Source organism: Cyprinus carpio, chromosome A18 (assembly GCF_018340385.1).
Source record: "Cyprinus carpio isolate SPL01 chromosome A18, ASM1834038v1, whole genome shotgun sequence".
Classification (NCBI taxonomy): Eukaryota; Metazoa; Chordata; class Actinopteri; order Cypriniformes; family Cyprinidae; genus Cyprinus; species Cyprinus carpio.
In genome coordinates, this window is record NC_056589.1 from 23,876,010 (window position 1) to 23,902,829 (window position 26,820).

The 26,820-nt window shown below is 35.7% G+C and overlaps 3 protein-coding genes across 6 annotated transcripts in view; 1 reads left to right on the forward strand and 2 right to left on the reverse strand.

Annotated features, from left to right (window-relative positions):
• LOC109109904 (protein-methionine sulfoxide oxidase mical3a) overlaps positions 1-3,100 on the reverse strand; it is an 85,916-nt gene extending 82,816 nt beyond the window's left edge. The window contains exon 1 of one of the 2 annotated variants that reach the window (XM_042775528.1): positions 2,777-3,100. The gene's annotated coding sequence lies outside the window, so the exon portion shown is untranslated. The remainder of the gene's footprint in view (positions 1-2,776) is intronic. The other variant, XM_042775529.1, reaches the window with a different exon arrangement.
• Positions 3,101-4,268: 1,168 nt separating this feature from the next.
• On the forward strand, positions 4,269-12,123 carry LOC109110686 (RNA-binding protein 28-like). The gene is made up of 19 exons (XM_042775555.1): positions 4,269-4,604; positions 5,329-5,496; positions 5,578-5,699; positions 5,799-5,874; positions 5,998-6,090; positions 6,346-6,417; positions 6,542-6,620; positions 6,693-6,886; positions 7,010-7,076; positions 7,268-7,377; positions 7,467-7,543; positions 7,636-7,771; positions 7,876-7,940; positions 8,074-8,229; positions 9,583-9,732; positions 10,336-10,410; positions 10,513-10,754; positions 10,837-10,954; positions 11,515-12,123. The coding sequence occupies exons 1-19, from the start codon at positions 4,487-4,489 to the stop codon at positions 11,650-11,652; spliced, it is 2,256 nt and encodes a 751-aa protein (XP_042631489.1). The 5' UTR covers positions 4,269-4,486; the 3' UTR covers positions 11,653-12,123.
• An 807-nt stretch (positions 12,124-12,930) lies between these two features.
• Positions 12,931-15,770, reverse strand: LOC109110334. 3 transcript variants are annotated; one of them, XM_042775558.1, is made up of 4 exons: positions 15,681-15,770; positions 15,315-15,471; positions 13,957-14,150; positions 12,931-13,863 (listed from the first exon to the last, which is right to left on the reverse strand). In XM_042775558.1, exons 3-4 carry the CDS (start codon positions 14,101-14,103, stop codon positions 13,495-13,497), a joined length of 516 nt encoding a protein of 171 aa, XP_042631492.1. In that variant the 5' UTR covers positions 14,104-14,150; positions 15,315-15,471; positions 15,681-15,770; the 3' UTR covers positions 12,931-13,494. The 3 variants fall into 3 exon arrangements, with proteins under 3 accessions (XP_042631492.1, XP_042631490.1, XP_042631491.1); XM_042775556.1 differs by having other exon boundaries at positions 12,934-13,863; positions 13,957-14,153; XM_042775557.1 differs by having other exon boundaries at positions 12,934-13,863; positions 13,957-14,153; positions 15,677-15,715.
• Positions 15,771-26,820: the final 11,050 nt, after the last annotated feature.

Sequence of the window (26,820 nt, forward strand, 5' to 3'; positions counted from 1 at the left end):
TTGGTTGTGTGTTTTTGATTCACTAAATGGAATTAGCTCATAAGAATCATTTGCTCCAGAATCAGACTACACTGGTTGCACTGTTTGTTTTTGAATCACCAAAAGAACCAGAGTCATTCGTTTGGGAACCAGAGTACATTGTTGCTGATTTCTGCTTTTGACTGACTTTAAAGAACCAGCTCATGAAGAATCATTTGTTCGGGAATCAGGCTACACTGGTTACACTGTATGTTTTTGATTCACTAAATGGAATCAGCTCATAAGAATGATTTGCTTGTGAATCAGACTACACTAGTCATGCTGTATGTTTTTGAATCACTAAAAAGAACCAGCTCATATGAATTATGTTTGTGAATGTTGTTGTTTTGGTTGTTTGAATTTTTTTTTTTAATTATGTTTGTGTTTGTTGTGGTTCTTTTCTTGACATTATTTCGAGATACCCATTTATTTTTATTTTTTTAAAATATCTTGCAGAGGCAGCAAACTCACATTCACAACTCAAAAGTAATATTTGCTTTCTTTTTTATGGCCCTGAAAATTCAAGCAGTGCAGGAAACACTAATGGATAGAATATAGTGATTATTCTCTAATATGATATGTCTTTGACGTTGTTCAATAACAACTTGATGTTTCTAGATACTCACAAAAACCGTCACTCTTCCATCTTGTTTTGATCTTGCTATCACTGCCCATTTAAAGTATCAAACATGCGGCTTCTGGGAATGTGGGTCATTAGGTTTAGGATGAGATTCTTTCCTCTCATCCACAGTGATTTCTCATTAGTCATTATAGCAAGTTGTGAGTTGTTAAAGATGCTAATAGCATATGCAGATTTATGTCAGATGACCCATAAGATGCCTTTGTAAACATCCAGCCTCCCTCTAGTGTCTGACACCCCCCACTGAGACCCTCCATATGGTCTCTGTCCCAGGAAACGCCCACACAATAATGAACAATCATCAAGGTATTATGGGTCTATGGGAGTGAATTAATGGCTAATTTTCTATGTCTCATAGGTTTTCTTTGGTATTAATGGTTTGGCAGCTGTGTGTCCCCTCTTTGTAATGATATGTGATGATTACACACTCTTTGTAATGATATGTGTTCTTTGACTGAGGCTCATACTAGTGTACATCAGTCATAATGCTATCATCATTTTTGTGTCTTAATTTAAAACAGCAAATGGTACCGTAAATGAATAATCTACATTTCATTGTACTCATAAACAACTATCTGACGCACATGTGTCCCTCAGATGTGTTCATTATGCAATACTGTAGACACGATTGTTCTTCAGCCCTAGAGCATTACAGCACAGCTGTCATCAGAGAGACAGCACTGATGCTCACATCACCAGTATTGTAAGTCACTGCACCCCAGTGACCCACATTCAATACAAACAATAAGTTGTCAGTCAAACACTATAACCATTTAATTCACGTTACTATAAAGAACAATTAGAATGCATTACAAAAATCTAATCATTAAATAAGGTACTATAAAACATTTGTGTAACTATTTAACTAATCATATTACTAACTTTAAAATACATTTCAGTTTTAGAAAGTCACTATTATATTAGCATTATATAGGCACTCACCCACCCATTTTCCATAAATAAAGTACAGATAAAGTAACTAGGCCAGCTTAGTAAGCAAAGTAAGCATTTTCTTACCACCAACAGTGGCAATAAAAATGCTCTGCTGTGGTGGGTTGACTCAGTCAGTGAAAATAAATCATTTGTATTCATCAGTCCCTCATCACATGAGTCTGAACTCTCCCACTCAACACACTGCCAGCGTGGGTTCATACAATATCCCACTGTCCACTGTCCCACTTTGCTGACCTCTGATAAGGTCATTCGGTAACACTGCCTTAGTCTACATTCAGAAGATAGATAGATAGATAGATAGATAGATAGATAGATAGATAGATAGATAGATAGATAGATAGATAGATAGATAGATAGATAGATGTGAGTGTGTGTTCTTTGTGTTTTTCCTCTGTGTTTAGCGCTGTTGTGTTTGGCCCTGCGATGTGCCATCCTGTCATTCAAATCAGCGCAAGAAAAATATCTTTCATAACTTCCCCTCCTACAAGCTTATTTTAAAGCACCACCAGAGAGAGAGAAATTTATGACCCATTTACAGAATCTGCGTCAACACCAGGAGCATGACAGTATCCTGCTGTGATCATAAATGCAACACGCTATCACATGAATCTATAGTCAAAGAAAACGTGAATCTATACACTTGAACATGTCTTACCCACTGTCATATTGCCTGGCAGATTATTCTTAACTTGCGGACTCAATAGCTGGATTTTCACATCAGAATTGAAATGTACTTCATTTTACACAGAACAGATATGCAGATATTTTTAGCTCTAAAACACAGTTATATCACTTACCAGAAAAAAAAAAGTTGAAAGTTGAAAACCTGTCATTTTCTGTATATTTTCGCAACATATTATTCTGGTTATACTGTAAAAACATTGACTGTTCACCCTCGTTCTTCTCTAAGCACCAACTGCACATGCACCATGATGACTTGATTTGGTCTTTCTCATCACACCCTAAAAAGCATATATCATTATGAACTACAAATATTAAGTGGACGCCCCCACATGTAGGAGAGAATCTCAATTTAAACAGATGAAATACAATAACCCATTTCACAGCATTACCACTGTCTCATTCGTGCTTCATTATAAATAATGCACAGTGCACACTGTCTATATGCAAACTGTACGATAAGAAAGCTGTGCTAATACTTACAGAAGGGTGTGTCCAAAGTGCTAAAGCAAAGCAAACACAAACACAGCGTGCTGTAAGATCCTTTCTGCTGGGCACTTGTGTAACTGGGCCCGGAGCCAATCTCTGCTATGCCACTGTTGTCTCTCGGTCTGTCTCACTCTCTTTAATTCCTGCGGCACGAGAACGTTTGCTCTGCTGGTGAGTTCTCAATCTCTTTACTATTGATTTCTGTTCTACAAGGTCAGATAAAAGACAGTCTCCCTCCCCGTCATTCGCACATTGTGTCTTGTGAATGCATTTGTCGCCTCCATAATAAAGATGCTGAAACCTTCAGCAGCCTTTCCATGAACACACTATACACACATCTTGGTAACTGTCCTTCAGAGGTAGATTAACCCACACTTTGGGTTAAGACACTTACCAGATGGGATTACAGGAAAGGGTGACAAAGGAGAACCAGAGGACAAAGCATGATGTCTGTCTGATGACCAGGTAGGCTATACCAACAAACACAAAAATCAGCCTCTTTCATTTTAAGCTAAATAAAAGTGTATTTGTGTTAAGCCAAAGATTTTGACATTGGTCACGTCTGAAACAAAGTTCTACTTCAGAGCACTGATTTTAGCCTGTGACATACTATCATGGAGCAAAGCTTAATGGAAATAGAATATTATGTCAGCCACTTCATATTTGAACTAAACAATAGCTGTACAATACAAAGTTACTTATACATTTACAAAAAAATATATTTAAATGTATATATTTAGATTTAAATTACACTTGATATTTTAAATTAATATATTTTTTTTTATTATTATTATTTACCATTACTGAGTACAAATTTTTTATTTTGACTTTTTGATGCATTCTACAACATGCGAAACCATGCCAATAAGATATTACTGAATTGAGTGGATGGTGTCGCCCTCTAGTGACCAAGAGCTGAAAGACATCGAAATGCTCCGAAGATTTAACGATAAAAGCAGGCGTGATGATTCCGTTGAATCTCACTATTTTTCTAACTAAACGGAAAATGTTAAACACACTCTCTCTCTCTCTCTCTCTCTCTCTCTCTCTCTCTCTCTCTCACACACACACACACAAAAGTAAACTAGCACGCAGTAGGTGCAAGTAAAATTTACCTCACTGTCATGTTTTTAGAAGTTCTCCGCAAAATAAACCACAGTTCGGATTATTTTCTAAATGTGCCGCTTTAAAATTTAGAAGAAGAAAAAACATTTACAATGAAAATGTTAATTTGTGTCGGATATTTTCAATCAAGTCCCATTCACAAATTCGGATCGGACTGACCCGTTTCTCGACTATTATTATGAGTAGCGATCTGTTCCTCCTCACACAAAGCTATCATATTTACAGCACGCGAGTCGTTCGGGTTACTTTATGGTGATTTTGTGTCCTGCTGTTTAGGCTTGGACTCGAAAAGACCTACCCCGACATACTTCTCCAGACCAGCAGGTGTCAGTGCTGTTCCTCACCGCCCAGTGCCACACAAACGAAGAATCTCCAGCACGACAACTTCCTGTCGACCAGACACACGTGAGAAAGCGTGCGTTAATACTCCTGCACTGTTTATAGACATTCATATGACGAGATCTTTAATGTTATCGCGACTTGTATATAACAATATCTGCCATAGTCAGTAATCAACAGTGTTGTTTTCGAGACGTTTGCAGGCTGTAAAGAACAGTCGAGCTGAACTCGTGTGGGAAAATGCCTGCAGTCACTTTATTTGTCAGGAGATTACCTGCAACGGCCACCAATGAACATCTGGCGGAGGTTTTCTCTGAAATAGGACCGCTAAAGAATTGCTTTGTTGTCAGGGACAGAGGTAAGATTTAACCATTTAAACGTTTTAAAATGTGGGACGCTCAGTAATACCAAATTACATCTCTCTCTCTCTCTCTCTCTCTCTCTCTCTCTCTCTCTCTCTCTCTCTCTCTCTCAAAGTTAAATTAAGCTTTATTAGCATGACTGTGTAACACAATGTTGCCAAAGCATTAACATATGTATAAATAATAATAAAAAGATATATAACAAATAAAAACCATCTAAATAAATGAAAAGATGAAGTGAGCCCGTTTAGAGTTAACCATGCTTAACACCTAACATTGTGAATGGCTAACACAAATTTTATATCTTTTATAAAAAACAGTGAAAAATCAGATTGTTTCACCTCTAGCCTAGGTCATTTTTCATTCTTGTCTTGTTATTAACCAAGTACTTAATTATTGTAATATGCTGATTTGGTGCTCAAGAGACAACAAACAGTTGTGCTTTTTAATATTTTTGTGTAAACCTTGATATATTTTTTCTATTCTTTGATAAATAGAAACTTCAATGAACAGCATTTATTAGAAATAGATATCTTTTGGAACATTATAAATGCCTTTGTCATTTTTGATCATGTTGATGTTAACCATTTTTTGACTCATCAATTTAAAGAAGAAAAAAATATATATATTACAAATGTAACTTTGTCAAATTAAATGTATAGGTCAGAATTTCCCGTGGTCTCTAGGTTTAAAAGAAACATTAATGTGTGCTGTTTGCAGAGACTGAAAAATGTCGTGGCTTTGGATACGTTACATTCTCAATGGAAGAAGATGCTCAGCGGGCCATTAAAGAAGTCAAAGTGTATGAAGGCGAGAAGATATTTGTAACTGTGGCCAAGAAAAAACCCGATAATAAGAAAAAGAAGAAGAAAGTGAAAACAGAAGAAGGTTAGATGCTTGTATTTTTTTATTGATGGATTATTCACTCTTTTGTTGTCTGTAAGAAATGAGTCTGAACTGTTCACGCAGATTCAGAAGACACACAGAAACCTCAGGAACCCACAGAAAGCAAAAGTCCTGCAACAAAGTGTACAGGAATAAAGAAGAACAAACTGAAAGCTCGGCTGATCATCAGAAATCTCAGTTTCAAGGCATGTTGACTAAATACTGTTGTTGTATAAAGGACAAATGCGTAGTTTTGACTGTTGATGTGTGATATTGGCTCAAACACTGATTTGGTTTATGTGCAGTGTGAAGAAGATGATTTGAAACAGATCTTCTCCAAGTTTGGAACAGTGATTGAGGCCAAGATTCCCTTAAAACCAGGTACATGTTTGACCAACAAATGCATCTGACTGTTTATAAGCATCTCTTAAGTTCTTTTTTTACCTGATGTTTTTTTTTTCATACGGCCGTCCACCTTATTTTTATGGCATCATGTTTGTGCAGATGGGAAGAAGCGAGGTTTTGCGTTTCTGCAGTTTAAGAACATGGCAGAAGCTGGAAGAGCTCTGGCTGCGATGAACCTGAAGGAGATCAAAGGTGAGTCTTCTCTTAACACTGAAGACTGCTGAAAGTTCAGCTTTGCCATCACAGAAATCAATTACATTTTAAAACATATTAAAATAGAAAAAATGTAATAATATTTCATAATATTACTGTTCTACCATATAACAAAGACATTTATCCTTGAAGAGACCTCTATCAAAAACATTTTATAAAAATCTTAAATATATAGAGACTTCTAGTTTCACTTTTTTTTACCATCATAAAATGTGTTTTACTCCCTTCTCACAGACAGACAGGTGGCTGTGGACTGGGCCATTGCAAAAGACAAGTATCTCGCCACCCAGTCAGCTGGAGCGGCTGGTAATGCGTATTTTCATTTGAACTCCATCAGCATCATTCATTTATGTGGATGTTCTTGTAAAAAGCTTTGAAAGTGCATCCACCCTCTAGGTTTTGTAGTGAAGTGTATCTGGATATCTTGTAGGAGCTGTCAAAGAAGAGAAAGCCAATTCGAATTCTGAAGGTGCACAGGCTGATGGGAATGAAAAAGAGGCCAAGAAAAAGTAAGTACAGGAAGTGCAACGGCTCTGATGATGTGTTCCTTGAATTTAACATAAGGTCTGTCTTGTGTTAAGGCCCACATCACAGGAAGAAAAGGACGACTCTGAGTCAGAAGCAGAAGAGACATCTGAAGATGATGATGAAGCCGATAGTAGTGAAGAGGAAGAGGACTCTGAATCTCAGCGGACAGACAGTGATGCCAGTGAATCTGACGACTACGATGATGATGATGATGATGATGATGATGATGACGAAGCTGAGGGAAAAAGTAACTGTATTGTTCATTTATTTATATCAGTGTTATTTTAGTATGATTGATAAACCTTATCATGTTGTTTTAGTATGTTTGTGGTTTTATTTATTATTATTTTTTTTAAATCTCTATCCTCAGCTCCTCCAAAGAAGAAGAGAAACCCTCTTCCTGCAGATGTGAATGAGGGAAGAACCATCTTCGTAAGGTGAGAATCATAGAAATACATTTTAAGGAATTTGAGTTTCATTTTGTGTTGTATTTACAATCAGTAACTCTTTTTTTATACAGTCAGTCAAACGTTTTACCTGTAACTCAGCAGCAGTACTGTCTATAAGCAGTTGTTTTAAATATGAATTCATGTTTTTATTGTCATATCGTTATTTTGGGTTCCATCAGAAATCTGGCCTTTGACACAGACGAAGAGGGTTTGGAAGAAGTGTTGTTGCAGTTTGGTGAGCTAAATTACGTGCGTGTTGTGATGAACGCAGACACAGGATGTTCAAAAGGTAGTTTCAGTCAGCAAAATCCCGGCCTTTATGGAATCAAAGTTCTTTCTTCAAAGTAATTCTCTCTGTATCCATGACTGTCTGTTTAGGGTGTGCTTTTGCTCAGTTCAAAAGTAAAGAAGCGGCAGAGAAATGCATCGCTGCTGCTGCTCAAGATGAAAAAGAGGTGAGTCCATTGTCCTGCAGCTCTAGAAAGAATGATACCGTATTATACCAGTAAACACAGAATTATTGTGCTGACATATATGTGCATTTCAGTTTGGTGGCATTAGAGTCGATGGCAGGAGATTGAACATTTTGCCTGCCGTGAACAGAGAAGATGCTGCCAAATTCAAGGACAAGAAAGTGAAAACTCACACAGGCTCCAGGAACCTTTACCTCGCCAGAGAGGGCTGTGAGTGAAGCCAGTCACAAAACACTGCTTACATTGAGTTAGCCAATAGCAATGAAGCGTACATGTGCACCTAGATGAACTTGTTACCTCTTGAACTTTTCCAGTGATTCGTGCAGGAACCAATGCAGCAGAGGGCGTTTCAGAAGCTGATATGGCCAAGAGGACAAGAGTGAGTACAGAGAGTGTGACGGGCATCCTTTACTTATTAGCTGACCAGTCTATCACTCTATATTGCTTATAATCATGCCAGGTGTAAAGGGGGGCAAAGTTTAACATGTTTGTTTGTTTGTTTGTGTTGTCAGTTTGAGGAGCTGAAAAGGGCAAAGTTAAAGGACATTAGTATTTATGTGTCTAAAACACGGCTGTGTGTTCATAACCTGCCTAAGAGTGTCGATCAACAGAAACTTCAGAAGCTGTGCCTCTCTGCTGCCGGTGGTAAAGGGGTCCGCATTACTGAGGTAACACACTCAAACACACACTTGATCTGCAGAAAGCAGTGCTTTTCTCTTCCAAATGCTGTAACAACCAACTAATAGCAAACCAAAATTTAAAACAGTGTTGATTTAAAAATAAATATTTAAAGTAGGCTTTTCACAGTTCTTCCTAGTAACACTAGAGGGCAGGACTATGTTATTTGGGGATGATCAGGAGGTTTCACTATCTACAGTAGTTTTATTAATTGGTCATTTAGCTGACAGGAACAGTTCTTCAAGAAAGTCTTATTGTTATAGTTCATGGAGCAGCTTTTGCAGGGTTCTAAACTACAACCTCATGGTTGTCTATAGGTTTAAGGTGCTGTTTATTTGACCTTTTGAATAATGTCAGACACAAAGTGTCATTATAACCTGAAATTAACCGGTCTCTGTGACAGGCTTAACTAATCAAAAAACACCTCTCTGCCTATCAGTCTTTTTGCATTATTGAAAAAGATATATGTTTAAAACATGTATAATATAGTTGATTAATTTTTCTGTTTTTCTAAGTTATAAAGAAATCTTCTAAATTGTAAATAAATAAAATACATCTGTAAATGCAAATATCTAAACATCCTTAAATCAAGATGTATTTGCTTGAGATGTGATTTAAGAAGATGAAGTATTGTTTTCTGAGTTTATGCTTGAAACAGTAACAGAGATTGGTCAATGGTGTCTGAAAACCTTTTCCATTTAAGTTTTTTTTTTTGAGCCCATTGGCAGTTTTTTGTTGTTCTAATCAATTTAATTCGTAAAATAAAAATAAATTTAATCATTTAAGATTTTTTTAAAATTTCTCAAAAACAAGACTTTGTTTAGACATGATTTGTCATTTTGCTTTTCAAGTATATCTATCTTGATGTAAGAATTTATTGTACTGGAAAACAAGACAAATACTGATGAAGAACATCACTTTTTTGTATGAACAGAAAGTACAGTAAAAGTTATTTCTGTGTTTTAGCAGATTTAAAAAAAAAATTGTAAGATAAATTCTTAAATAATAGAAATCTATATCTAAGTTATATTTTCAAACTTTGAAGCTTTGCTAATACTACACATTTACCATTTATAGACCATATTGACTTACTATGTTCCATTTAATTTATTCCTCAAACTTTCTTTATTTAATCTTAAAAAGGTCTTAAAGTCTTTCCATTGAAAAAACCTGCAGAAAAACCCTGTGTTACCTAAATGACTGAAAATGCCTACATCACCTTTAACTGCATAACCTGCATAATCAGTACTTTTGTTAGCATAAACTAATTATGGTATAATTGTCATATATAACAAGACTTCCTGTTCATGATTGTCTCTTTCGCTGTATATATGTACCTACAGTGTCGTGTGATGTATGACAAGAAGCCTGTTCGGGGTCAGGTGATTGGTAAGTCTCTAGGATACGGCTTTGTGGAGTTTAAAGAGCATGAACATGCTCTACAAGCCCTACGCCACCTCAACAACAACCCAGACATCTTTGGACCCCAAAAGGTATACCACCATAAATAAGTTGTTGGGAACTTTTTCTCTCTGTTTGCTGAGAGCATTGGTTAAAAAAAAGGGGGGGGGGAATATTTGATAACCTGTTTGTTGTTCTATAAAGTTGAATTATTACTAGAAAGACAACTAGACCACAGAGGCGACTGTTTTAATTCCTAGAAGTATGTTCAGTGTCATTGCATTAGGGAACGGTATTAGAAGATATTAGCTTTAGCTGGCTGGTTTGTAAACACACTCTGAGGGCCTGTTATTAATGGCTTTAGTGCCGTCTTCACAGCAGTGGCCCTTCAGTGTTTTTCAAAAGAGGACAAAGGAACACACTCAAGAACAAATCACACCATGTGTGTGTCTGTCAATCTTTCCTCACATCCTATAAACACTCATTCCTTTGACGCTCAATGGAATGTGTTTTGGTCTGTATTGAATGTAATTTCTCAAAAACAAGATGAATCGTTCTATTCCCAAGACTCATGGCTGTTTCACTTAATATAAATTAGAAAAAAATTCAGCATTGAGCAATAGCTGAAGATTGAGAAAGAGCAGTGGTGAAGTATTAATGTTGGATGATGTCATTTCCTGTGTTGTTCCCGTCAGAGACCCATAGTGGAGTTCTCTCTGGAGGATGAAAGGAAGCTGAAACTTAAAGCCATCCGTTTGGAAAACAGCAAGGTGAGGTTCAGCTGCATCTCGGCTCCATGTCAATGTAACGTTTTATAAATGTCAAAATTAAATAGCTTAAATGAAATGAGTTTTTGATGTGTTTTTTCATAGAAGCAACTCAAAAAAGTTAGTAGCCAAAAAGGAGAGCAGCCGCAGCAGCAGCAACAGCATTCGGGGGAGAAGAAAGGACCCTTGAGGAAAGAAAATGCAGCTAATGTTGTTAAACCGAAAGAACAAGGAAGCCAGTACAGCGGCTTTATAACCAAACCAGAGGTGGAGCATGTAGAACTGAAGGATGGCAAAAAACGGCCCAAGGTTCTGCACATGCCTTCACACAGAGGCCCAAAAATCAGGTACTGCACAAGTGAAACAGAACTAGCACCATTGATTCATCAGTAAAAACTAACATACAATAACCCTCGCACTATTCCTCAGGAAACGCGATAAAGGGAAACAACCCATGGTACAACCCAAGAAACAGAACAAAGGGCCCAGCAGGAACGAGAGAAAGATGTCTATTTTCAATGAGAAATCCAGCATGGACAGGAAACAGGTAAACCATAGAGATTATATAAATTGAACATTATATAAACAATATACTAAATAGAAATAAATCTTATAATTTATTATTATTAATTAAAATTATTTATTACTAATATAATAATTATTTTATAATTATAAATATATATTTATTACATTAATATACATTTCTATTCATATATTTTAAAATTACAATTTTAATTAAAATGTATTCCTGTGATGGAAAAGCTGAATTATAATCACTCAACAGCAGGGGTCTCCAACCATGCTTCTGTAAAGCTACTGTCCAGCAGATTTCAGCTCCAACCCCAATCTAACACACCTGAAGCAGCTAATCTAGGTGATCAGAGCTACTTGTGTTGTAGCATGGGTTGGAAATGAAGTCTGCAGGAAGGTAGCTCTCCAGGAGCAGGGTTGGAGATCCCTGCCCTACAGTGTTGCATGATTTTTTTCTTTGAAGAAAAAATCTTGTGGTGATGAACAGTATTAGATGTATACTTTTTGGTTCTACCACCAGTTTAACCCATTGTTATATATCTGTTGTAATTATTTTATGCATTTATTCTGTTGCAGAATGGCAAACCTGCAAAGAGAAAGTTCCAGAACAGAGAGGATGTCCGCTTTGACACGCTGGTGAACCAGTACAAAAAGAAACTGATGGGAACATCAAACACGAAGACTGCAGTCAAAAAGAGCAAATGGTTCATTTGAACATCTGAGCTTGAAAGAACATGTAAAAATATTTAAAACCTCTCAAAGGACTAAATTTAATACTTTGATTCTTGAGTTTTAAATATGAAATTTATTTCCATTACAGATATAACAAAATGCAGAGATGGTTCCAATACTTAACAGACTGTGTTTTGTGGGGACGTCTCTTGATTATGTCTTGTTTATGTTTTTCAAGAGTTCTACGCCACGTTTCATGTGTCCTGCTGTTTTGGCACAGAGACTTTTTTTAAACATTACTTTTAAACATGCTTTTGTAGACAGGATGATTGGTCAACTGTTGTCAATATGGACTTTGCCTACATACTTTAGCTGTCGTTATTTAACTGCTCTTCTCAAACTTTGAAAGCAGGTGGACTTGTTTTAAATGCCAGCAGTCAATTTCTGTCATCCACTGGTAAATAAGTTATGTAAAGCACCCTTGTTGATAAAGTCTGAGAAAAAAAAAAAGAAGTTTTTATTGCTGTATACAAAATAAATAATTCCGATATCCAACAACAGATTATGGTTTTTAATGATATTGACTGTTATGATGTGGGTTGCTTGTTTGCTTTTTAAATAATTTAATCTCAGCAAATAAAATGTGCACAAAATTTCTGAACAGTTATTTGATGCAATATTTAAAATGCACCAAAAGAAGACCCTTTCTGTTGAACAAAGCTGTAGATTTGACCTTACGGAAACCAAATGAACATGATATTCAACTGCAAATGTCAAAATGGTTGTTGATTTAATTGATTTTGCTCATTACTTACAGGTAAGTCATAAGTTGTATAGTGAAAGAAAGCCTGTTGTTGATGGTTATGTGTAAAAAAAAATTCCAATGCTGCATTTATAATTTTGGGTTTTACTGGAAAATGATATAATGACCATAAACGTGCAAACTGTGTTGGCATAAGCAGAGCCACAATAAATAGCAAGTGTCTGTAATTTAGACATTTATTTTATTGGTAACCTTTTATACAAAAAAAATGCATCAATACACAAAATACAAAACTAGTAACAAATATCGGGATATTCAAAGTGCATAGATTCATACTGTATAGGAAAATAAGTGTTTTTCTCCCCCATTCTTTCGGAGAGAAAAAAAAAAAAAAAAAAGGTACAAAACCTGCCACTGGGGCTGTACCCTTTCAAAAAGTATGTGTGCTTTGTTTACCCCTTAAAAAAAGGTACATACATGTACCTTAGACTCAAGGGTGTCAAACTCAATTCCTGGAGGGCCGGAGCCCTGCAGAGTTTAGATTCAACCCTAATTAAACACACCTTATCCAACTAATCAAGTCCTTCAGGCTTATTTGAAAACGCCATGGTATGAATGTTGGAACTAAACTCTGCAGGGCTCCAGCCCTTCGGGAATTGAGTTTGACACCTGTGCAGTGGTACATATTTATGCCTTTCGAAAAGGTACCGCCCAGTAACAGCTTTCGTACCTTTCTTTTGGCGAGTGTACAATGCTGGTGTTGCAGCAAGAAGTAAAATGGGAACATGATTCCAGCTTCCCAGCAGAGTCTGACCTCGCTGCTTCTGGTAAACACAGTGACATCATTGATCATGCTCAGCAAATGCTGATGTCATCCTGCAAACAGCATGAAGTATGACATGGCAATGTGTGCAGGTGTCAGATTGCTAGTGTTTACATAGCAAGGACAGATGGTTTGGCATGCCATGACGTCACGACAGCATTTTTAGCTTACCGTTTAATATCTGGGAATAAGTTTGTACATATTAAAATGTGGCAAAATGCTGCTTTGGTCTATAAATATACAGGGTTTTAAATAAATATAATAAATAGTATATTTATAATATTACAATCATTTCAAATTAGCAGCTTTTCAACTGGTCCAGATTAACTATCAGCTTTTGCATGAACTGTTTCAGTCTGTCTAAAGCTAAGTACCTAACAGTAATGTGGTGGGTGGCGTTGTCCTCCAAGAATGCGTCCAGTGCCCTCCCATTAGCTGGCTCCTTGGATGTGCAATGCATAGATGTCATTCTTTCCTTGAGGTGACCCAGAAGGGTGGACAAATCAATATGTATCTGGCTAACACGCCCCTTGGGCAGCCTTTGGAGAACCTTCTGGAAGGTAGTTATGGTGTCCATGATAGACCCGAGGCCTTGGATGGGTTTATCAGCAGGAACCTCAGGGTAAAGTTCTGGATCCCCAATGAGGAGCTTTGGATATAGTTTCAGCTGAGAGAGAGAAGACCCAAATGAGCATGGCCATATGATTTCTCAGTGAGTTTAACAGAATAGAAGACTTGCAAACGATTTTTAACCCATTACCTCCGCATTGTGATCCTTGATTCTGATGATGATGGTGTCTGCCTGCAGTTTGACCAAGTTTTTCAGGCTATCTGAATGAATGGGAATGCCATGAACCAGACTGAGCATGGCCAAAATGCAGGGGTAGAGAAGAGCTGAAAAATACATGCTTCCTGTGTTGAGTGGTCTTAAACTTGGCACCAGTGCAGCAACACCTGCTGAAATAAAATAATAAGCATTATTTTGAATATCTATTAAAATGTTTCAATATATATGAAAGAAGTCTCGTATGTCCACCAAGGCTGCATTTATTAATATTAATAAATAAATGCAGTAAAAACAGTAATCTTGTGAAATTATATTACAATTTTAAATAATTTTACAATATATTTTTAAATGTAATTTATTCTTGTGATTGCAAAGCTGAATTTTCAGCAGCCAATACTCCAGTCATCAGTGTCACATGAGCATGAAATCATTCTAAAATACTGATTTGGTGCCCAAGAAATATATCTTATTATCAACAATTAAATATTAAATATTTAATACTACATTTTTTATGGAAACCATGTTTTTTTTTTTTTTCAGAATTATAATAATGAATTTAGACTTAATCTGCATCCCTAAATACAAATTATTGGCAAAATGCTTATTTTACCCCATATATGCATTCTTCTAAACTGCATTAAGAAATCACTTGTAGTAAAATTCTATTACAAAAGGGTATTTTCTATTAAATGATAAAGTCCTGAAGCTGTGTCTAATCATTGAGCAATCCTGACTTGACACTTCAGTTGATTTGGATTGTACAAGACACTTAATCTCTGATAGCAGCTAAATCAAATTAAGACAGACTTTCCTATAAAATTACACAACATTAAAAAGAGGGTTCCTTGCACATGAAAGCACATGTCTAATGTGAAGCTGCCTGAAGCCCTCACAGTGAGCATGTCAGCGAACCCCAGGCCTCTTCAGTCTATAACATCAAGAAATTAAACATTCAGCTATGTTCAGTCTCACTTCCAAATGAACTAAACTAAACGACAGCCTCTGTGCCAGAGTTTGGATTTCAATATCTTGTAAATTCCCCAAAGAGCATGTTGCCCTTATATAAACAATGATTGCTTCATTCCAAAAGCACTGTCATCTTTTTTATTCCCTGTGTGGAATATTAAACTTATTTTCTTCATAATGTGAATGATACAAATAGCAATTTAAAGGCTATAAATGTAGAGTTAGATGATAAAATCCATATTATTATTATTGAGAACGGCAGTGCTCATAGGAGTATCAGAGCTGCAGATAGTGTGAGAGTGGTGATGAGAGGAGAGAGAGAGAGAGAGAGAGAGAGAGAGAGAGAGAGAGCGAAGGGGACTTACCTTTGAGATCTGAGGACTGTATGATGCCCAGGCTCCATGAGTGGTCAGGCTTATATAGCTGATAGCTGTTGACTCATGTGTGAATCACCTCAGCCTTTCCTTCCCTGATTCTCCCAGTTCAGGACAGCATGAGGGGGGACAACACCCCCGCTGGCACCTCAAGCACAACACAATCCCATTCTCACGCACACATACTACAAATATTTGTCATTGTAATATGTACCAATCATGTGGAGACCGTGGTGGGATGTGTTACAATTAACTATGGATCTGAAGCTTGTAAAACAAGAAGATTGTCTTACAATAGAATTGTCCCCAAGGGAGGCACTTTGAGGAAAAGCTTCATAAAGAACTTCACTTACTTACCTGCCTGACCACCCCTGCAGATGGCACTGCCGCTATCTAGCATCCTTGTTCACCCAAAACTGGACATCTGGGTTGCTTCCCTTATATTTTACACAGCCAATTCACTTTTAATGAGCTAATCAGTAGATTCAGGTGTGTCAAATAAGAGAAATATCCGAAAGATGCAATGTTGGGTTTTCCAGGAACAGGGTTCAGAAACATTGATCTACAGCAGAGTATTGAGCAGTCAGGTGTTGGAGTTGTGAGTCATGGGACGGCCCAACTGTGGGTGGTCAGGTTCCTGTAATGGACAGATCTTGCGGTGTCTCCTGCAAGCGAGTTCACAGAGCCCCCACAATAAACACACTGTGACTGAGTTTTGCAAAGACACACCAACAGTTTTGGATAACTTCATGCAGTGAAATGCCAAAATCAATTTAAAGAAGGATTAATAAAGTTTTGCTTCAAACTAATTTAATCACACTAATTTAATCACTCACTTTTTTTTTTTTCATAAATGTATTACCTGTATTCACATAATTGTTGCCATGAGTGACGTTCTGTTTCCACAAAAAAAAAAAAAAAAAAAAAAAAAAAAAAAGGGAGGTAGATTTATTATATGAGTTGCTGGAATGTGAACATACTGCTGGGAAATGTCCTCACTAGTATGTATTATTTAACACTACATCCAGCAGCACACAGCAAATGACTGGAGGATCAGCCACATGCGTCCAGCTAAACCTGTGCAGCAGCGTGTGCATTTAGCATTTCAGTCTCTCATTTTGCATTAGCATCACAGTTAAGCAGATGTTGCCTCACATGTGCTCTGTTGCACTAATTATTTTAAACCTGACACCTGGTTTCCACCATTCACATTGAGAGTGTTTCTTCATGCACAGCCAAAGTTACGGGAATCCAGAGAACAGGACCTCAGAGGAAATGTTTCCATTCCTGTAGTGTGCACTATTTCTGGTATTTCAGGGGGTTTAACTGTACATATGTTTCTATTCCTGGAGCTGGAGTTTTCTTTAGGTCTCCAGAGACTGAGAGTGAGAGGAACACAGATTGTTCAGGAATGCTGCTATGAATCCTTGTGTCATTCAAACTTTACACCCATAACATTATTGTGTATTTTTACATGCTGTGGCTCAGGAGACAATGTAAAGAGGGAAGAAGAGTAAATTGCCTGTAGTTCTATACCTTACCATGGAGCAGTGATTGTAGGCCTATGGTACTGAATGAATACCAAATAAATGTCTTTTTTTAATATAAGCATATCATAATATTTTAGTAATACCTTAATTTAGTAGTATCTTAATTCATATCTGTAAATGTTACAACCAAACTCACATAATCATACTAGTATAATTAACATTTAAAAATGCTCCATTTGTGAAAATTTAGACTCAAACCGAAAGCAATGCAATATGGAAACCCATTCCTGCAATGGAATAAATAAGTAAATACATACACATATACATACATACATAAACAAATAAATAAATAACAGTAAATAATATATCACAGTTTTGAGATATAAACTAAAAATGTTATGTTTTCAGAATAATATATATATATATATATATATATATATATATATATATATATATATATATATATATCTTACAATTTACATTCTGTTTATATCTCGCATTGCAGACTTTTTTGTCTTTTTTTTTATATCTCACAATTCTGGCCTTTCTGAATTCTGAGCTTAAATGGTAAAAACGAATAGTAAACAAAGGTTAGTGTGACTTTTTATCTAACAGTTGTGAGTTTATATCACACATTTTGGACTTTTGTTTGGATTTAACATCTTGCAATTCTGAATTGTTTGATAAAAAGTCAGAAATAGTTTAGCATTCTATTCTATTATATTCTATTCTATTCTGTGGCGGAAACGGGCTTACATAAATGCATTACTGCGTGAAATTGAAAAGAACAAAAAAAATATATTTTTTTACAACAGACCCCAGTATTTGAATATTTACAAAACAAATATGAGTGATAGTGCTTATATGACATGGTATCATGATACTTTAACTGTTATAGTATCATGAGACATGGTTAAGGTATTGTGTCAACCCTATTCCATAGTACTAGGAAGAATAAAATGGTACCCCCATTGTATGTGTGTGTGTATATATATATATATATATATATATATATATATATATATATATATATATATATATATTTTTTTTTTTTTTTTTTAAGTTAGCCTATATGTTAATATAAATATACTGAAATCGAAAGCACTCCATTCAGTTAAGACGTGCAGAGAACATCTCTATACATATTTAATTTACTGAGGTGGCAAGTGCTTACATGCTAATGAGTGGTACAGCTGTGCGAATGAAAACAGTTTTTCAGCCTCCCACACAAAACATTTTTTCTTCTGAATCAACACACTGAACTGATTAAAACAGAACAATTGTTAATAAAATTGGTCCAAGCCCCAGCTAAAAATTCCAGAGACAATTTGGCTTGAGATCAGGTCAGTGTTTAATCTGGAAATGCATAGGATGTTTTTTTGTTTTTTTTTTTTGGATTGGCCAAGGATTTCTCAGAACTTCTCATGAGAAATCCATAATGTAGACTTACAAGAAAGAGAGAGTGCGGAAAGTGGGACAAAAAAAAAAAGGTTGCGTCATGAGACCCATTAAAAAAAACCTGAGACTGGGCAATGATTTCTGCGATCTGCATCATTGCCGAGCTCTGCTCTGTCTTTTTACATCACGCATGACAGGAAATTATGTGTTTTAGTTACCTTTGCAGTCTCCCAAGAACATAAGTCATGTGTTGCAAAATAATTGCTTCGTAACATAAACAGTAGTCCACAAAATAACCCATGATGAAGAAGCACTGGCTGAACGTTGCTTTTACAGTAAGCAAATAGTCATTCAGATGATTTTATACAAAGTGAGTGTTCTCAATCATGACAAACAATCAGGGTTAAGTTATCTTTGGTATACATTAAAGAGGTTTAAACTATTTAGAGGTTTTAAGTATTTAATCTTATATTCCAGTTAATTCAGAGAATCAATACAAGTGTACATTGTCTTACTGCACAGGCAGACTTTTTACACTTATTTTATGTATAAAATCGTACTAATGTATGCAGTGTTGCTTCTAAAGTGAATTCATCAGGAATTATTCAAATATAAAAAAAGAAAGTGACTTACAATAGAGGCATATAATATAAGCAATTTGACACAAATCCTACAACATTTACACCAGCTTACAAAGCTTATATAGTATATATATATATATATATATATATATATAAACACAAAAATGCCTTTTGTGTAGTTACAGCATTTACCAGCAGGGGTCAATGTCATACTACCTAACCCTGACCCCTTGGGAATACATTAGCTTTTATGCTGCTTTTCAAAGCCACTGCATGAGAGTGTAGGTATACATCTTCAGTTGGGTTTTAGCAACCACACGCAATATTCCAGCTGAACCATGTGAGCATTCTGAAATCATTACCATCACTCACAATGTTTATGCTGTTTCTTTAGAAATGTCATAATCATTATTACCAAGCTTGACATGGTAGTACTCAGACACGCAAACTTGATGAAATCATGGATCGTAAACACGCTTGAAAAGGTAGAACAATGCAGTCTAGGAAACTTGGCAGTTCACTATCATTTTGACCTTGTTAACCTTAAATAGCTGAAGACAACAACAACATATGTTTCAAGATCAGAAGCAGCTAATGTTAAACATATGTTTAGTAAATGTTTCAGCCAGCCAGCTCTCAGCAAGCATTTATAAACTTAAATTGGGTTACTGGTTACTAATTATCTAAACTGTCGTGAAATGTTGACCATAAGAGACTTTTAAAAAACATGAAATATTTTTACTTTAAATATTAAATATGTAATATATTTTTAACATAATTTTTACATCACACACACACACACACACACACACACACACACACACACACACACACACACACACACACACACACACACACACACACACACACATACACACACACAAACTAGATATTACATATATAACAAAATACTTACAAAATAAATAATTAAATACATACATACTTACATACATACTATACAATACTATCTCCTTTCACTGCCTGTTTTATGTACAGGAAAATTTACTTTGACTTTCTAAAACCTGTCAACACTGTAATGCTAAAAAAGCATTGCTCTTTTTGTCTGAACTGTCCAGCATGTCACCATCTTGCTCAACCAATGACGTGGGCTTGTGGGTGGGACTAGTTGCTTCTGGTAGTAGTTGAAATAAATACACACTAAAATATGTCACGTACCTACACAGTTCTGACCAGTTTGATTTCATAAATCTTTTACCTACTGTCAAAAAACCTGTTACAACAATATGTGTGTATAATTATTTAATAATTGAAATACAAAATAAACAATAATTATCATTCAAAAAACATAATTTTCATGAAGCGCCTGAGGAGGATACACTTCCTATGATAATCCTTTAGATGTAATACACTTACACATACATACACACACAGAAACACTATAATACTGTGATTAAAAAGCTGCTGGACACAATGTGGTCTATTATCCAAAATGGGACAAGTTATTAAAATGTGACTTTAACTTATTACTGCAAGGACAATAGCACCGCCATGTGGCTGATTTTGTCATGACATACAGAGACATGCTCCTAACCAGCAAAGGCAACAGTTAGTTTTGATGTAAAAGTACATATCATATTAAGTGTACAGTACATACAGTACTGTAGAAATATCTCATATGACAGACGGACATATAGATAGATAGATAGATAGATAGATAGATAGATAGATAGATAGATAGATAGATAGATAGATAGATAGAGTGTCAGAAAGAGCAAACCCTGATTCCCAAGCAAAAGAATACATGAAATCCCATCCCCAGTGGTTAGGACCCCACACAGATACTTTTTGGGGTAAGGGCTTCCTGACTAGTGAGTTATGGAACAGCAAGCCCAGACCGCAAAAAGACCCGTGAAGGACAAGTGAGAGAGACAGACAGGAAGAGGAAGAAAGGGAAAGGAGCGGGCAACAGATGTGAAACTAGTTGTCAATGCATCTGAAACACATAAAGCACAAATTATTAACATGTGTAATAATTCTATCATACTAAGCAGCCCTACTGCAATGAAAACACATGCAATGCTGGTGTGTAACTCATGAGAGAACATCATCTTGTGAAACATGGTTTGTATTTTGCTAATCAATAACTTGGTTAAATACCACTAATTCTAGAGGTCTTTGAGTAGGAGGTGTAATCTGTGTTGTAAGCAAACTGAAAACAGCAGGCCTACGTGGTTTTCTAGGCATGTTTCTGACAGTATTAAAAACCAGAAATGGTATTTATGCATTAAATATAGTCTTCATTACTGCCAGTCACCTGTGAGTGCGCAGAGATGAGAAAATTGGGCCATTTATACTACAAACACTAGGGTATTTACACAACATAATATAAAAACAACAGAACAAACAACGAGAATGAGCAACTTTTCCAAACAATTCATAAAATAATTACCATAATACAGCGGGGTTTCACAAGATTTGTATCTGAAGTGCTGACTGTAATCAAGGAACAACAGTGTAACCTGCTTATATTATTAAAAATATAGGTTATTTATTGGCATTGATGGTTCCATGAAGAAGAAATAGAAAATGTCCATCACACAAAAGGTTCGTTTTAGTGGTAAAAGGTTCTTCAGATTAAAATATTCTTCCCACTAAGAAAAAAAGGTTCTTCTATGGCATCGCTCTGAAAGCCCTCTTTTGAAAGCTTTATTTTTAAGAGCGTAGACCGAACAAAAAAATAAAAAATAAAATAAATAAATGTGTAGGTCTGATTTAAGTTTAGGCTTATGACTTTTCTGTGTCTGATAAAACGAGTACCTTGAATGAAATTTACATCACTTTGGATAAAAGCATCTTCCATATGCATAAATATAAACTGCTTTTTTATTATGGTTCTTGCTGTCTCTATTCCTTTTCTGAACATTATTACTCCAAAATAAGGAGAAATTTCTGATGTTATTTTAGATACAATATCTCACTGTGCAGTGGTGATATATTCTTACATATTTATAGTATGTACATTCAGTGCTTTTCAGTTGTTTTATAGCACACATATTACAAAACTTTGCACACTATCTCCATTTTCCAGCATTAAAATTTACATTCAGGAAATTTCCAAATGTTTCCAAATCAAAACTGGGTCTCCAAAAAGTAACGATCCTATAAGCTTAGAGTTACTGATCCAACACATCTATGAGTTACACAAGTTAACACTGAAACATGTGAACTCTTGTATGTGCAAAGCATCCAGTGATACTTTGTCGGTTTGAAACATATCTTTTCTTGAAAAAATTAGGTTATCTTAAATACCTGATAAAAGCTACATTGAAACTGGTTGTTTAGCTGATTGTCCAGGTGTGGTGTACACTAACAGAGGTGTGTGAATCTAGCTCTGCTGAGAAATACTATTACTGTAAATCAGGCCTTGTTAGAAGGAAAAGCTGTGATTTGATGATTAAAATCATTTTGTAAATTTGCATCTATGACTAGATGGTCTTTGATAGCGCAGTAATGTGTGTTTGTGCATATTCTTTCCTCATTTATTTATTTATTTAATTTTTTCACAATCACGTTATGGCCTTACTTAAATACACACATGCATTATAGTACATTATAGTATAAGTTATATGTTATATATGCACACTGTACTTTTTCATTATATATACGTTATGTACTGTATTATGTAAACACATATTTAACTTGTCACAATAATTAATTTCATTTTGATGAAATTTTATGAGTTTTCAGACTTTCAACTAATTTTTTGTTCATCAGTAATTCAATTAAAATCAATAGCCAAAAACATGCAATGAACTTTTGCACAGCTTTTAAAATGTATGGCTGCAGTCAAGCAGGTTTTCTATTTTAAAGGATGTAATTTCACTACACTGTAAATGGTAAAATATATCGGCATTTTCTTTTGTGATTACAATAACACAAAGTGATGATAGATAGATGATTGATTTTGACATTGAACAGCATTTGCAAGAATATAACAAGACTACTTTCAATTTAAGAGTATACTGAAAGCTGTAAAGTTACATTTCGCATTTATTTCCTTATTTCACCAAGGTTTACACAAGTTAATCATAATAATATACATTTGAAGTCTGTATATATTTTTTGTATGATTGGGAAGCAGTGCTTGACTGCTTGACTTTGCCTTTAGTCAGTACTACAGCATATGAACAGGCAAATCAAAGCAATATCTTTTCAATCTTATTTAAACTAGGAATGCGATGTTAGGTGATGAGAATTACTCACTCTGTGTCAGCATGTGTGACTGATGGAGTGTGTGTATGTGCGCGTGTGCCCGGAGTGGCAGGGAACTGTCCGTGGTGCTGAACCCGTCGGTAACGCCCTACACATGAGATCGAACGAGGAAAATAACGCAAAACACATGTTTTCCAGCAGCCACATCTGAATGGCAGCAACAAATACTATTACACGCCCCCAACATGTATGTGAAGCCATGCACACGATCTGTTAACAATAGTGCACAATTTTCCAAACAAAATGTCTCGTGCGTGCATCTGTTGGCTGCTCCTTCAGGGTCAGATGATTATTATACTTCATCATAGTAAGAAAACAATATCACCATGCTGTAGATGAGTTAAATGTGCATAGATTGGTATTTTGCACGCATGCTTAATGAAATGTTCAAAAGAAATTTGTACAGGTATCACATTCTTATATTTCACTATACATGTTTGTATACCTGTCTGTGTTCTCATCATTCGCATCACGTGCACTCACAGTCCAGTTTGAGCAACTAACTCATATTCTGTCATGCATTACGTTGAGTTTACCAGCGCACCTTATAAATATGAATATGAATATGGGATTACACTACAAACTGATATTAGAGAATCAGCCCTGATTATGATTTATGAAAAATCAAATGACCTTTTACCGATCGTAGACGCTTTCTGGTTGTTCTCAAAAAAAAAAAAAAAAAAAAAAAAAAAAAAAAGATCTTCTGCATTGATGCCATCAGAACAGAGTAAATCTCACCCAGTGAATCCCATCAGTCACTGCATGAGCAGTATGTGAGCTTTAAGGTAGAGAAAAACCAAAAGCTGCCTGGTATTCCTCCTATAGACACCATTACTCCACATTACAGTCCAGTAGAAGGAGAAAAAGCCTCGCACTGCTTGTGCGCGTGCATTACTACAGCCGTGGTGACGCTGCTGTACGTTATGCGTTTAAGCTTTATGATGTCGACGTGTATAATGTATCAAAAATCCCTCTATGTTTCAGAAGCTACTGCAAAATCTAACGGAAGCGCTCAATTCCTCCAGTCAGCTATTGACCTGCATTGACGTCATTGCGTCATTAGGTTTCCCCTGGAAACACTGGGGTTCTAAAAATAGTAACACATTAATTCAGCGCGCGCGACTATTTGTATCAATCCATAATGCCGTATGGTTTTCATTTTTTGAACACATTAGCCTGAGTAATACAGAGCTCGTGCGGTGATTATGAGATTCCCCCTTCATAATTCAAGTCTCATTCATGATTTTGTCAACCGATTTGTCCATACGTGCAAATAGGGTTGGGAGCACGGACATCCATATATATATATATATATATATATATATATATATATATACACACACACACACACACACACACACATATAGTGGGGTCCAGACGGTGTCTGATCTGGGATTCAGAGATTTGGACTGGATATTGGGGAACAACAGGAGGTTGTGGGATTTTGAACATTTGTATTTTTACTAGGTCACTCATCCCAAACAAGCGCTACAACATAAGAGAGTCAAACCAATACTGAGACGTTTCGAAATTCAAGAAATTTACATTTTTAATTAAACTAAAACTGCAGTTTGCTATACTGTACAATACATAATTTGTATTTGTATAATTCGAACTATTTCCATCAGTGGTTTAAGACATATAAATATTCATTCCCGTACTTTTTGATTGGTCAAATGTGTTCACATACAGGTTTTCATGGGGCAATGTGTGTCTCTTTGCAATAGTGTGGTTTGAGTGACTTTATTTCCTGAACCATGGACTGTAGAATAGTGCCATTCTGTCCCCATCCCTAATAAAATTCAAATCAAAATATTATTATTTTTTGATGGTGTTCAAACACATCTTTTAAATCTGACACATTTATATTCACAAAAAGATAATTATATCCATTATATCAGATCATAAACAACTGTCCCAATAAACATATACACTATGTGTACAGTATATATAGTTTATGCATTTAAATCATTATATATATAATTTTTTTTCCAGGCATATGTAATTTCTGTGTTTTGAATATATTTAATATTTGATTATATTTTTTTCATAAAAGGTAAAAATATCTGACATAATAATAATAAATACATAGGATACTGACCTTGGCACAATCATGAGGGTCTACAGGGGTCTTTTTAGTGATATCAAATCCTGTTAGTTTCCTTGTCCAAGACTACAAAATGACTCCCTACATGTTGGAATTTGTCAGATAAAGGTCTTTTAAATAACATTTTAAAACCAGATCGCTTTATTGTTAAAAAAATATTGCTTTCCTTTTAATTACATTTTTTTCCTTACAACAATCTCCCTGACCCATATCTCATATCCAGGTAAATATATAAAGAAACCAATAAAAATATCAACCATTTTTATTTTCTATTTTTATTTACATTAGTTATTCATTTAGAGCTTGGAAACTTTTAAACCATGACTGACAGAAGCGACTTCTGTCTGTCCACTACTGTATGCAATGATTGTCACACTGGGAGAATGAAGAGTCACGACTTATCTTCTCCTGCCATCTGCTGGCGGTCTGATGCAACTACACACTGACTTATTGACTAGTTTTATAAATAACCATTCAATCATCCATGGCTTCATCTGTAAGTTTTCAGTTAAGGCGTGACGCTTATTTATTTGTGTACACAAACACAGGCTAGAACAAGTAAAACGTTTTATCTGTCTAGTGCCAACACATAACAGAATAGCTGCATGCTGAAAAATTAGGCCATTTATACTTTTAGTGTATTGAAGTAAATGCAACATAAGTTGGTATAAGCTGAAACATTAATCTACTTATAAGTAATACTTGAAATAAAAGCTAAATAATAAATATAAATGTATTACACAATTATGTAGTTGAAAAAAAAAAAAAAAAAAAAACTAGGATAACAAGGATGGAGAATCTGGATCTGGATAAGAGGGAATGTGTCATATAATGAAACAAGCTTGGGAATTGGTAATGACCGATCACAGGAGCCTGGCAGGGTGAGTGTGGTTTGATGAGGGCAGTGGAAGTCCAGCACTGTATGCCAAGAATGAGTGTGTCTTGAATTTTATTCAGAGTTACTGGCAGCGACTGTAGAGAACCAAGCCGAAGTGCATCATGAGGAAATTCAGGAGACCAAAAAAAGTCAGGCAGCAGTGTTTGGAAGTGCTTGAGGCGAAATATGACAGATGCAGGTGGACCGAGGAGGAAGTTACAGCGTGAAATAACCAGAGAAGACTAGAGGTACCTAATTTCCTTGTGGAGCATGAAGCAGCAGAACAGGCCAGTTGTTGAATCTGTGGTCGAAAAATTGATTTCTTGCTATATTTTATACCATTTAGAGAACATCCTAAAAGTCCTCATAACTCTTGAGTTGCTTATAAGCTGATTTAAATGTCTGAGAGCCGAATATAGTGCTGCCTGGGCATCTGCAGTGTGGCAAGAGCTTGACTAGATAAACAAGATTGCAGTAATGGATCTGCTTTGCGAGTAAAGAAACAGAGAAGCTGGACACGCTGGCACAGATACTTTCTAAGAGAAACTGAAAATTGCACTGAGTTTACCTCCATGTCCACTGGGAACTCACAATCTACTCATGTAGTTAGAAATCTCAGCTTGAGCTACAGACTATGAAATGAGAAAAGCACTCATTAGGCCTGGCAAAACATGCAGAGGTGATGACCATCAGGATAACAGAATTGAAAGTCATCGAAAAAAGTATTACTACTAGTAAAAAGTAATACAAATTTTATTAAAAGTTTAGGCTTATAAAGAAATTCATACATAAGTACAGTTTATATTAT

Excerpts from the sequence above, each read along its gene's own strand:
- LOC109110686 (XM_042775555.1), top strand. The coding sequence starts at position 4,487 with ATGCCTGCAGTCACTTTATTTGTCAGGAGATTACCTGCAACGGCCACC. Across the intron at positions 5,497-5,577 it reads GAAAGTGAAAACAGAAGAAG|ATTCAGAAGACACACAGAAA; the intron begins GTTAGATGCTTG and ends CTGTTCACGCAG. Across the intron at positions 6,091-6,345 it reads GAACCTGAAGGAGATCAAAG|ACAGACAGGTGGCTGTGGAC; the intron begins GTGAGTCTTCTC and ends CCCTTCTCACAG.
- LOC109110334 (XM_042775558.1), bottom strand. The coding sequence starts at position 14,103 with ATGTATTTTTCAGCTCTTCTCTACCCCTGCATTTTGGCCATGCTCAGT. Across the intron at positions 13,864-13,956 it reads TCAAGGATCACAATGCGGAG|CTGAAACTATATCCAAAGCT; the intron begins GTAATGGGTTAA and ends TCTCTCTCTCAG.